This window comes from Macaca nemestrina, chromosome 6, assembly GCF_043159975.1.
Source record: "Macaca nemestrina isolate mMacNem1 chromosome 6, mMacNem.hap1, whole genome shotgun sequence".
Taxonomy (NCBI): domain Eukaryota; kingdom Metazoa; phylum Chordata; class Mammalia; order Primates; family Cercopithecidae; genus Macaca; species Macaca nemestrina.
The window spans coordinates 29,008,328-29,021,948 of record NC_092130.1 but is presented as its reverse complement, the minus strand read 5'-3'; the positions used below and the strand labels follow the sequence as shown (position 1 = coordinate 29,021,948).

Genomic DNA, 13,621 nt, shown 5'->3' with positions numbered 1-13,621 from the left:
ACAGTGTATAAATAGGGCTATGTGGAAGTTAGGGGGAGTCAGGGTGGAATACAAGGAGAAACAGGGTTACTTGCTGGCCTCAAGCTAGGGGCAGAGAGTGTGTGAGGCTTCAGGGATACTGAGTTCTATCTCAGTTTTTTTCTTTTTGATCTATTGAGATGTGACTATTTTCCTTCAGTCCACTAATGTAGATGCATTTCCATGTTTAATAAATGTGTGTGTGACACTGGGCATAGTGGATCACGCCTGTAATCCCAGCATTTTGGGAGGCCGAGAGGGGTGGATCTCCTGAGGTCAGGAGTTTGAGACCAGTCTGACCAACATGGCAAAACCCTGCCACTACCAAAAATACAAAAATTACCCAAGTGTGGTGGTGCACAACTGTGATCCCAGCTACTCGGGAGGCTGAGGCAGGAGAATCTCTTGAACCTGGGAGGTAGCGGTTGCAGTGAGCTGAGATTGCGCCACTGCACTCCAGCCTGGGTGACAGAGTGAGACTCTGTCTCAAAAATAAATAAATAAATAAATAAATAAATAAATAAATAAATAAATAAGTGTGCTTGTGTGTTTAGCCCATTCCTTAAAAAGGCTAACTTCCACATTGCTGTGTTTCTTGCTCACGCTAGTCCTGCTGCCTGGGCACCCTCTTTACTTCATTTCCATCTGTTCAAACCCATCCAAGTTTTTGAAATTCCCCTCTTCTGAGCAGGTACCACAGCCAGATGCTTTTAGACACAGCCCAACTTAATCCTCATGACAACTCCGGTTTATAAATGAGGCAACTGAGGTTCAGAGAGGTGAAGTAAATCATCCACTACCACAAGCTAGTAGGCAGTGCAACTGGAACTTGGACTCAGGTGTACCAGAATGGCCCATGTTTGGAAAGAGTTGACCTGCTGGACAATGAGTTTCCCTGTTGTCTCCTTCCAATGTGTTTTCTTTCCTTGGAAATCCCCAAGGCCTGTTTGCTACTCTGGAGAGCTTCTTTTTCTATGTCATAGTTTGTGTCCATACACTATTATCTGTCCCTCCACCATTACCACCGAATCAGAAGCTGATGAAGACAGGGAAGCTCCAAGGTCATAGTCTACTCACAGCAGTGCCGCTTGGCATCTGCGTATAATTGGCATGCAATAAATGCTTGATGAGTGACTTTATCATCTTGGGAAAGGAGCCCCATTGAGGCAAATTAGGGCTCCAAGTGACTGTGACTCTCTGCTTGAGAAGACCCAAATGTCCTTTAATTAATGACATTACCTGGTGTGGGAGAAAATCTTGCACGGTGGGATGTGGGTTCACGTGTCTGTTCAATATGGCACTGTTGAAGTCTGTGGGGCTGCTAGCTATTGCATGAATTGGGTATGTTAGAACACAAAACTTTTACAGATTCCAGTGGTCTTCCCAAATTGTTTTGCTTGTTTTTTTTGAGACAGAGTCTCTGCCACCCAGGCTGGAGTGCTGTGGTGCCATCTTGGCTCACTGCAACCTCCACCTCCCAGGTTCAAGCGATTCTCCTGCCTCCGCCTCCTGAGTAGCTGGGACTGTAGGTGTGTGCCACCATGTCTAGCTAATTTATTTATTCATTTCTTTTTTTGAGATGGAGTTTCGCTCTTGTTGCCCAGGCTGGAATTCAATGGCACCATCTCGGTTCACTGCAACCTCTGCCTCCCAGGTTTAAGCGATTCTCCCGCTCAGCCTCCTGAGTAGCTGGGATTACAGGTGCCCACCACCATGCCTGGCTACTTTTGTATTTTTAGTAGAGATGAGGTTTTGCCATGTTGACCAGGCTGGTCTTGAACTCCTGACCTCAGTTGTTGAACTCCTGACCTCAGGTGATCCACCCACCCTGCCTCCCAAAATGCTGGGATTACAGGCGTGAGCCACCACGCCTGGCCTGTTTGTTTTTAAGAGATAGGGTCTCACTGTGTCACTCAGGCTGGAGTGGAGTGCAGTGGTGCGATGACAGCCTTCTGTAACCTCAAACTCCTGGGCTCAAGTGATCTTCCTACCTCAGCATCCCAAATAGCTGCGACTACAGGTATGAGATATCACGCTCAGCTAAGTTATGGTAATTTTTTTGTAGAAGTGGGGTCTTACCATGTTGCCCAGGCTGGCCCAGTTGGTTTTTGTTTTCCATTTTTTTATCTGGTTACTCTGACTTGGGGAATGTGAACCATTGGCTGTGGCAAACAAGACTATGGGAAGTGTGGCCACCCCCGACTCCTCTCTCTGTCTCTTTCCATCTCCCAGTGCCCCTCCCTTCTCTCCTTAGGAGACCAAGGCCTCTCACTTTTGTCCTCTCTTCTTAAGTCACGTCCTCCTTCAAACTAAGATGTCAAGGCTTAACTCAATTTGGGAGGCTGTTGTTGAAGGAGGAACTCCCAGGACAGAGAATCTGGAGACCATGGTTCCAATGACAATTCTGCCTCTTCTGTGGGAGGCTCTCTAGACCTCGGTTTCCCAGCTGTGGAAGGGAGGAGGAAGTGACCTACAAGTTTCCACTCATCCCTGAGTCCCCGCCACCTGACAGCCCATGAAGATACCAGCAGTTAGGCAGGTTAAGGCTTATGCTGGCCTTAATGTCATCTCCAAACCGCAGGTAGCCCAGAGTCCCGATGCTGATGTACAGGGAAGTGACGATGGACATTCCCAAAGACAGGATGGCTGGGAAGTGGCGGGCATTTTTCATCTTGTTTTCCAGAGGCAGAACCTACAGAAACATCACAATGTAAGAAGGAGAAAGAAGGAAAAAGAGAAATAAGAACATAAAGAAAAATGGCATCCTACTTCTGGATGTCTACCCCAAAGAACTGAAAGCAGGGCCTCAAAGAGATATTTGTATATTTATGTGCATAGTAGCATTATTCACAATAGCCAAAAGGTGGAAGCAACTCCAAGGGTCTAGCAACAGAAAATGGATACACAAAACGTGGTGTATCAATGCAATGGAATGTTATGTAGCCCTGAAAAAGAAGGAAGTTTTGTCTCATGCTACCCCACGGATGGATCTTGAGGACATTATGCTGAGTGAAATAAGCCAGTCACAAAAAGACAAGGACTGCCTGATTCCACTTATATGAGGTACCTGGAGTAGGTAGGTCCAAAGAGGCAGAATGCTAGTTGGGAAGGACTGGCGTGAGGAGGGTATGGGGAGTTATTGTTTAATGGGTACAGAGGTTCAGTTTTGCAAGCTGAAGAGTTCTGCAGATGAAAGGCAGTGATGGTTGTGCAATAATCTGAATTTACTTAACATATACGTATACTCGAAAATGATTAAGATGAGTAAATGTTATGTTAGGTGTGTTTGACCACAGTTAAAGAAAAAAAGGAAATAAAAGAGGAGGAAAAAAGGTAGGAAGATGAGGGTAAGGAGGAGGAAGGCGATAAAAAGAAAGGCCTGGAGTCACCTGATGAGCCCCAGACCCTTAAGAGCTGGAAGGGCCCTGAGATTTTATCCAGACCAAAGATCTCAACACTGGGTCAGCTAGATCTGGCCAGCAGATGCATTTTGTTTTGACAGCACAGTCTTTCATAATTGAATATGAATGCCTTTAGGCACAATGTTCTTTTCCCATTCACCAGGCCCTCCTCCCCTCACCCTCACCCACCAGTGAATTATACCTGCTTTCCAAAGGCATTTGTGTTGGAAACTCCTAATTCCAGTGCAGACTCCCCCCACCCAACCCCATCACTGTACAGTGGGGAGTCTGAGACTCCAGGAACAAAGGGCGCTGGTGGCAGCTGGGACCAGACAGTGCTTCCTGGTTCTGCCAGCAATGCATTTCCCCACACCCCAGGTTCTCACTTTTCTGTTCTCAGAATCCTTCTTCCCCTAAATGCATACCTGGTTCTAAGAGAATCCAAGCTGAGGCCAGTCTGCCTCTTGCCAGTTGGGCATTTGAAGATCTCTTCTGTCTTTGAAACCAATCTTCCTGTCTCTCATCCCATAATTTCCTCCTCAGACTCTTACTGTCCAAGAGACCACTGCTACCTTCTCCTACTCCTTGTTTAGGCTGTGTGCTAAGCACTCTCTACATGCACTATTTAGCTAATCTGTTTTCTTATCTGAAAACGGGCTCAAATGAATTTTGTTTTGTTTTGTTTTTTTTTGTTTTTCTTTTTTGGAGAGTCTCTCTCTGTTGCCCAGGCTGGAGTGCAGTAGTACAATCACAGTTCACTGCAACCTCTGCGTCCCGAGCTCAAGAGATCCCTCTCATCTCAGCCTCCTGAGTAGCTGGAACTACAGGCACATGCTGCCATGCCTGGCTAATTTTTGTATCTTTTTGTAGAGACGGGCTTTTGCATGTTGCCCACACTGGTCTTGAACTCTTGGGCTCAAGCGATCCTCCCACATCGGCCTCCCAAAGTGCTGGGATTACAGGCGAGAGACATCACACCTGGCCGAATTTTGCAAATTTTGTGGAGAATTACACAAGCACCATAACGGCATGTCAAAGGCTTAGTAAATATTGGCGGTGGTTATTTTTTAATACTGTAAAGACCATAACTCTATGAAGTCGGTACCTCCATAATTCTTGTTTTACAGATGAGGAAAACAAGGCTCTGAAAGTGAGGTAACTTATCCCAAGTTGCAGAACCAGAAAGTGTCAGATTCAGGTTGTAGACCAGCGCTGTTATCCAAAGTCCAAGTACCTGCTTCTACTCCTATAGCAATGGGTATATTTGTTACTAAGGAATTTAGCATCTTTTCCCTTATACGGTTGAATTCTTTTCTGTTGTACATGCAGACTTCCAGCCCTGACACTCCCTAACCTTCCCTCTATTCCAGGCATTTGGAAGATGCTTGAGGGCAGTGTCAGGCTGGGTCATCCCTGTGCCTTTCCACTTTCTTCTGGATTAGGTCTAGTTGCAGCAGGTGCTCAGGAGGATGTTTGACGATTATACAATAATTGTGTGGAGAGCAGACAATCCAACCTGAGCTCTTGCACCCTGCAACACAATTTCGTTGCATATATTCTCAAGGCCAAAAATGATCTTTCCACAAGGCCTGCTCAGACTGGGTAGCTGGCTTCCTCTCTCTCTCTCTCTCTCTGTCTCACTGTCTCTCTCTCTCTCTCTCCACAATCAATCAATCAAAGAGATAAATGGCTGTTGACAGTGAGTGGGAAGGTCCCTGGACTGAGAGTCAGATATACTAGGCTTTAATCACATCTTCACAGTTCCTAGCTGGTGACCTAACTGAAGTCCCTTTCTCTCTCTGGGGCTGTCCCTCTTCTGTAAAATTGGAGACTGGGCCAGAAGAGTTCTTCTTAAGATAATTTCAACTAATACTAAGAATCACCAGCACATAGTAGTCATTCAAGAAATACTTACTGAACAAACATTGTCATCATTTTATAGTTGGAGTGTTAGAGTTCAGAGAGTAGCCCCGGCCAAACCAAGATTCCAGCACATTCTGCCTCCAAAGTCACTTGCTCAACCACTGCACTCTGCTTCTGTCCATGACTACTCCAAATTCTAAAAACAAAGTGCTTCCAGTTCCATCTAGATGAAGTAAGCACACTTCACAATATCTCTTTCACTAATTATGGCTAAAAATCCCCGACGAAATACATAAAGCAATTGTGCACAGGTTCTGAAGAGTAAATAGTAGAAGGCAGAATGGGGAGGGAAATCAAAAAGAAAAAACAACTGTTGTGGTGGTGAGTTTCCTGATTTTTTTTCTTCCCATATGTCCCAGTTTAACCTCAAGGGACTCCCAAATCTTAGAACTATGTGGTGCATACAGACAGAAAATAACGCCAAGAGAAACTTCTTTTTGGCCAGATGACTTAGAATAGGGTCCCCTGTGGGATGAAGAGCATGGAGAGAAACTCTATTTTTCTGTTTCTTTGTTTTATCTCCAGGCCGAGACCTCAAGGCAAGTCCCAGTCACTAAGCAGCATTCTGGTATATCAGTGGCTGTAGTGGTCACACAGGCACCCAAAAATCTGAGATAAAAATCCTCTCTAGACAGTAGTACTAGGAAAATGGGCTTTAAGAGTCTGAAGAGTGTGGGAAATCAGGACTGGCTACATAATTTATGGGCCCCAGTACAAAATGAAAATGCAGGGCTCCTTGGTGAAAGATGGTTCCAGCAGAGCGTTAAACTAAGTGCGAGATCCTTCTGAAAGTTGGACCTTATGTGGCTGCATGATTCACCTGCTCATGAAACTGACTCTGGAAAGAATCACTGTTACGCTTTTTCTTTCTCTTTTCACTCATTGCTCATCCCCAGAGGCAGACCTGGTCACAGGAAGTACATGACAGTGTAGGAGGCTAAAATCCTGGCTTTCTAGCCAGAGGATGGGAACAAGAAGCCACTGCGAGCTGGCGAGTGTTCAGGAAAACACAGAGGAGAGAAAACTGGAAAAAGCAATCTCCTAAAATCTGTGAATAATATTCTGGGCCCAGCCCTGAGCTGTACATGTGTGGAACTGATGAAGGCATCAAAGCAAAGGCTTTGAGAACTGAACTACTGTGTAGAGTCCTGTCTGCCGATTGGCACTAGGTGGCACATGAGCAGGGTAGAGCCAAATATCACTTTACGGGCTTTGAAAACTAATTGGATATTGGAACCATGGCCCACAGAAGGTGAGCAAGGACTTATGATCTGAATCTAACTAGGTAGGTGGTTTGCTAAAACCAAAAATCAACATTCTGAAGAGGATTTTAACAGGATCCTGAGTCTCCTAAAATAATATTCACAATGCATAGGATACAGTTTCAAATTATTCAACCTACAAAGAACAAGAAAAATCTCACCAACTTTCAAGAGAAAAGACAACAGATGCCAACCTTAAGATGACTCAAACGTTGGGAATATTAGGCAAAGACTTTAAAGCAGGTAATATAACCATACTTCAAAAAGTAAGGGAGAATGCTATTAAAATAAATGCACAGATACAAGTTCTTAGCAAAGTAGAAGCAATGTAAAAGAAACAAATGGAGATATTATAACTGGAAAATAAAATAATAAAAATTTAAATACCTCACCGTAGGGGCCTGATAGCAGAATGTAGATAACAGAAAACAGAGTCGGTAAATTTGAGGATAAACAGGAATGACAGAATCTGAACAACAAAGAGCAGAAAGATTTTTTAAAAAAATGAACAGAGCCTCAGAAACCTGTGGGATATGCAGTTGACTCTTGAACAACATGGGTTTGAACTGTGCAGGTCCTCAAATAAGTGGATATTTTCAACCAAATGCATATTAAAACTATAGTATTCATGGGCTGCAAAACCTGTATGTATGGAGGGCTGACTTTTCATATACTCAGGCTCTGCAGGGCCACCTGCAGGACTTGAGTAGGTGCAGATTGGTTATACACCGGGTGTGTGTGTTTAGGGGAGGGGGGAGCAGGGCCCTGTAACCTATCTCCTGTATATACTAAGGGATGACTATACATCAAAAAGTCTAACATTCAGGTTATTGGGATCTCCGATGGAGAAGAAAAAGAGATTGGTGAAGAAAAAAAAAATCTGAAAAAAATAATGGCTGAAATTAGGTAAATTAGGTAAAAGACAAACTTTTACAGATTCAAGAAATCCTGTACAGGGCAAACTCAAAGAAACTACATTAAATATAATACAGTATAACGGCTGATTAAAAAAGATTTTTAAAAATTATAAAAGCAAGAGAAAAACACATAGGAGAACAATGATTCAAACAATTGCAGATTTCTCATCAGAAACCACTGAGGGCAAAAAGAAAGGAAATCATATTTTCAAAATGATGGAAAAAAATTGTCCACCTCGAATTCCATATCGTGAAAAAATATCCTCTAGGAATAAAGGCAAAATAAAGACAATCTCAGATCAAGAAAATGAAGATAATTTGTCACTAGCAGACCTGCTTTAAAAGAAATGTTAATGAAGGTTCTTCATGCTGAAGGCAAATGATGCCAGAAGGAAATACGATTTCAAGAATAAAGAAAGAGCAATAGAAACGGTAAATATCTGAGTAGATATAATAGCCTATTTTTTCCTAGTAAGTTTATTACAAGGACTATGTATGACTATTGAAAGCAAAAATGATAACATTGTTGGTGTTTCAGTGTGTTTAGATACATATGGCAATACAACATAAACGGGAAAGTGCCCTATACGATTGTAAAATGTTGACAGTTTACTAGCAGTGATAAAATATTAATTATCTCAAAGTAAACTGTGAAAACATATATTATAGTACCTAGATAAACTACTAAAAGTACTATAGAAAAAGATATAGTCAAAAAGTCAATAGGCCAATTAAAGTGGAATACTATAGAATTATAGTAATCAAAACTGTGTGGTTCTGGCATAATGGTAGACTTATGATCTTATAGACCAATGGAATAGAATTGAGAGTACAGAAATAAACCTATACATCGACGGTCAATTGATTTTTGACAAGGGTGTCAAAACTATACAACACGGAAAGAATAAATAGTCTTTTCAACAAATTGTGCTGGGACAACTGGATAACTTCATATGAAAACATGAAGTTTGACCCTTACCTCATACCACATACCAAAATTAACTCAAAATGGATCAAAGACCTACATGTAAGAGCTAAAACCATAAAACTCTTAGAAGAAAACTCTGAGGTAAATCTCCATGACCTATGATTTCGTTCTTTCCTTCTTTCTTTTTTAAAGACAGGGTCTTGCTCTGTCACCCCAGCTAGAATGCAGTGGTGCAATCATAGCTCACGGCAGCCTTGAACTCCTGGGCTCAAGTGATTCTCCCACTTGGTTTCTTGAGTAGCTGGGACTACAGGTGTGTGCCATTACACCCAGCTAATTCTTAAATTGTTTTTGCAGAGACAGGGTCTCTGTATGTTGCCCAGGCTGGTCTCAAACTCCTGCCCTCAAGTGATCCTTCTGCCTCGGCTTCCTAAAGTACTGGATTAAAGGTGTGAGCCACTACATCTAGCCATGAACTTAGATTTTGCAATAGATTCTTAGACATAACACACAAAGTACAACCAGAAAGAAAGAGGATGAATTGGACTTTATAAAAATTAAAAACTTTTGTGCATCACAGTTCACTATCAAGAAAGGGAGAAGCCAGGTGTGATGGACTATGGTCATGCAACTATAATCCCCACTACCTGGGAGGCTGAGGCAGGTGGATCACTTGAGTCCAGGGATTAAAAACCAGCTTGAGCAACATAGCAAGATCCCATCTCTCTCTCTCTCTCTCTCTCTCTCTCTCTTTTTTTTTTTTTTTATGGGACAGAGTCTTGCTCTGTTGCCCAGGCTGGAGTGCAGTGGCGCGATCTTAGCTCACTGCAACTTCCACCTGCTGGGTTCAAGCGATTCTCCTGCCTTAGCCTCCTGAGTAGCTGGGATTACAGGTGCATGCTACCATGCCCAGCTAATTTTTGTATTTTTAGTAGAGATGAGATTTTACTATGTTAGCCAGACTGGTCTCGACCTCCTGACCTCAAGTGATCCGCCTGCCTTGGCCTCCCAAAGTGCTGGGATTACAGACGTGAACCACTGCACCCGGCCCCATCTCATTTTTAAGAGGAAAAAATTTAAAAGGAAAAAAGAAGGGAGAAGACAAGAATAAGAAAAAATATTTGCAAATCATTTTTCTGATAAGGATTTAGTATCTAGAATAAACAAAGAACTCTTAAAATTCAACAACAAAAAGACAAACAACCTAATTAAAAATAAGCAAAGGACTTGACGTTTCTCCAAAGAAGATGTACAAATTGCCAACAAGCAAATGAAAAGATGTTCAATGTCAAAAACTTGTACACAAATGCTTACAGCAGTATCATTCATGATTGTCAAAAACTAGAAACAACCCAAATGTTCTTTGACAGGTGCGTTGATAAGCTGTGGTACTGCCCAGACAGTGGACGCTCTGCAATAGAAAGCAAGGTGTTATTGATGTGTGCAACAGCATGGATGAATTTAAAATGCATTAGGCTAAGTGAAAGAAGCCAGTCTCAATCTCATACATACTGTATGATCTCATATATGTGACACTTTGGAAAAGAGAAGACAGTACAGGCAGAGAACAGAAGGATAATTGTTCTGTATCCTGATTTTGGTGCATTTATTCCTCTATGTGCTTCTCTAAACTTACAGGAATGTACACCAAAAAAGTGAATGTTACTGTATGTACACTAAAAGTATTTTTAAAAATATATAAACAACACTAACTTTCCACAAGTGTGGAAGTAGAGACTATAGACTGTAAATACACAGAACTTTCCAGGTTAAAACTCCATTATGTTTAATCAAATCTTTTAAATTGGACACCATGGTTCATCTTGATTTTAAAAGATTAGGAAACTCATGTCGATAGATGTTTAATAGGCATGTGGGGACAAAAATAAAACTGTCTCCTGACTGCCTCTCTGTTGTAATCAACTTTTCTCTTGCTGGTGACAACTGTCCCAAGTGAGGTCAGAGGTTACTTTCTCCCATGGGCATTTTCTAGCAGGCCCAAAACAATGGCCAGCGGGACACAGAAACCCAGAGCTCCCAGCTCCTTTCCAGAAGGTCACTCACAAGCACTAGGGATAAGGCCACCTCAATTCAAACCTTACCACACCAATGCTTTCAAAAGAAAAAATGGCTGTTCCGAAGAAGAGAGGGTAGGTCTTCCAGCTTGCTACCAGTGGCAACCGGCTGGGGTCTGGGATTTCCTAAAGGAGAGAGAAACGCTATGAGGTAGTCACTCTTAAAGCACATTTGAGCTCCTTTAAGAGAAGGGTAATCGGAAATGAGACCTGATTTTTTTTAATTGAATGTCAAGAAGTTTAGAGAACTTCAAACAGATGTAGGCCACGATCAAAGTTGATTTCAACACTGCACAATACCAAAGAGCCAGAGGACGGTATTGTCAAAGTACTGAAGGAATAGTATCTCATAGAGGGAAGTTTGGTTTATCAAAAACCTCCAAAAAGGCTGGGTGCGGTGGTTCACACCTGTAATCCCAGCACTTTGGGAGGCTGAGGCAGGCAGATCACTAGGTCAGGAGTTCAAGACCAGCCTGGCCAACATGGTGAAACCCCGTCTCTACTAAAAATACAAAAATTAGCCGGGCATGGTGGTGGGCGCCTGTAGTCCCAGCTATTCGGCAGGCTGAGGCAGGAGAATGGTGTGAACCTGGGAGGCGGAGCTTGCAGTGAGCTGAGATTGCACCATTGCACTCTAGCCTGGGCGAAAGAGCAAAACTCCATCTCAAAAACAAAACAACAAAACAAAAAAATCCTCCAAAAGAAAACCTTCCACACCACAGATTAGCACCGAACGCGCCCACGAACACCTTTGAATGGACAGTGGTCATGGGTGCTGGAAATTCCTGTGACTGCAGTCATAGCAATAATCTGAGGAGCCCAAAGTATGAAATATGAAAGATCCATTTTCTTCTTTAATGAGCTGTAAATTGAAGGGGAGAAGACTGTGTAAAATAAATATTCTATGTATTGTGTGACCCAGAATGTGAAAATGATGACAGAGCCATTTTTCTAACTGGGCAACCTTTGGAATTGTCCAAAAATGTATTAAAGGTAGCTATCTCTTTAGGAAATTCAATTTTATAGAATTTATCAGTATCTTCTAAGGAATATAAGACTGATCTGCAGTTATTCTAAAAAGGTTGACTTATTTTTACTTAATTTCACAGACAATACAGCTTTTTTTTTCTTGTGGTTTCTTAAAAGGAAAGAACAACTGGAATTTATTAAATATGCCAAGGGGCTTCTGAGACTTAACTTTCTATGTAGTGTTGTCCATTACAAAAGAAGAATTAGGCTGGGCATGGTGGCTCATGCCTGTAATCCCAGCACTTTGGGGGGCCAAGGCGGGGAGATCACTTGAGGTCAGGAGTCCGAGACCAGCCTGGCCAACATCGTGAAACCCCATCTGTACTAAAAATACAAAAATTAGCCGGGAGTGGTGGCTCGTGCCTGTAGTCCCAGCTATTCGGGAGGCTGAGGCAGGAGAATCACTTGAACCTGGGAGGCAGAGGCTGCAATGAGCCGAGATTGTACCACTGCACTCCAGCCTGGGTGAAAGATCGAGACTCTGTCTCAAATAAATAAAATAAATAAGTAAATGAATAAAAGAAAAACTAGAAAGGATAGCAAATCAGGAAACTGAGAGAAAATCAATGTCCATAATTCAACATCAAAGACATCATAACTAACATTATAATAGATTTGCTTATAGGTTTTTTTTTAATTAGTAACAAGACACTTATTGAAAACTTATGGTTTTTGAGACTCTCTATGTATTCCTCTGTGACTAAATATTAGATTTTTTTTTTCTCTTGCCTTCCTTAGGGGTAATATTGGGTACCTGAAATTGTACCCTATGGATAACTCAATAACTTTTAGCTGTAGTACAAGAACCTGTTTTCACCTGCCTTTTGCTGTCAGCCAACCATTATAGGAATGGTCTACAGTTCACCAACCAAGATATTTTCCTTGCAAGGACATTTTTTTTTTAAAAAAGCCAGAATTTGACATAAAAATAGGTATTTGGAGAAAGAACATGAAGAAGGAGACAATCAGAAGAATGGGATTGCACGGAGACATCCTTGTAGAAGAAATGCTACAGGGAGGTGCATGTCTCTCAGAACACTCTTACCCACCTACAGGGTTGCCTCCAGGTATCTAAAGCTCAGTCTATCCTTGACACAAAAACCCTGCCCAGTGGAGTGGGTAGGTGTGAGGTGTGCACTCACCTGGGTAATGTACTGGGTGATGATGACCAAGCTGACCAGCATGCTGATGTTGGCCAGCATGGAGAAGATGGTCAAGATCCTGAGGTTCCGGATGAGGACCAGCAGCACCAGGAAGGGCAGGAAGGAGAGCATGTAGAGTCGCGAGTCCATGGTGGGGGTCAGCATCACCGTCTCATTGGAATGGCAGTTGTTGGTTGTGCTATTAACAGCTTCCACTACCTGAAGAAGGAATGGGAGAAGCAAAAAGGGGAGATGATGACTCTTCCAACCTCATGGTTGACTCAGTGCCTTGCCCCTAATCAAATTCCCTCACAATGAATGGGAGTGTCCCACAGTGCCAAATCTCACAGTGAGTTAGGGTGCATTTAGAACTTCTTCTGAACCCTCTGCACCATACTACCTCAGAAGAGGCTGAACAGGCTGGTCGCAGTGGCTCACGCCTGTAATCCCAGTACTTTGGGAGGCTGAGGCAGGTGGATCACTTGAGGTCAGAAGTTCGAGACCAGCCTGGCCAATATGGTAAAACCCCATCTCTACTAAAATACAAAAATTAGCCATGTGTGGTGGCACACGCCTCTAATCTCAGCTACTTGGGAGGCTGAGGCACAAGAATCGGTTGAACCTGGGAGGCAGAGGTTGCAGTGAGCCAAGATCACGCCACCACACTTCAGCCTAGGCAACAGAGTAAGGCCCTTTATCAAAAAAAAAAAAAAAAAAAAAAAAAAAAAAAGAGGTTGTACAAATAGTTAAAAAATAAGTGTAATACCAAATAAATAACTGGATTCACAGTGGCTATTTGTCAGCTTTTAGCAACTAGTGTCAATTTCTCCTGATACCAATTTTATTTTGGTGAGTTCTCTCTTGTCACCGAATGCAGCGTTGGAGGACTGTAAATCACAGTCATGTGGCAGAGCTAGGGGATTGAT

The 13,621-nt window shown here is 42.6% G+C and overlaps 1 protein-coding gene across 1 annotated transcript in view; it reads right to left on the bottom strand.

The window, feature by feature from the left end:
* The window catches only part of LOC105467234 (solute carrier family 36 member 2), a 31,494-nt gene that overhangs the window by 6,186 nt on the left and 11,687 nt on the right, over positions 1-13,621 (bottom strand). Inside the window, exons 6-8 of the mRNA XM_071098199.1 lie at positions 12,696-12,914; positions 10,552-10,650; positions 2,544-2,710 (exon numbers count right to left, since the gene is read on the bottom strand). Coding sequence (XP_070954300.1) covers positions 2,544-2,710; positions 10,552-10,650; positions 12,696-12,914 — 485 coding nt within the window. The remainder of the gene's footprint in view (positions 1-2,543; positions 2,711-10,551; positions 10,651-12,695; positions 12,915-13,621) is intronic.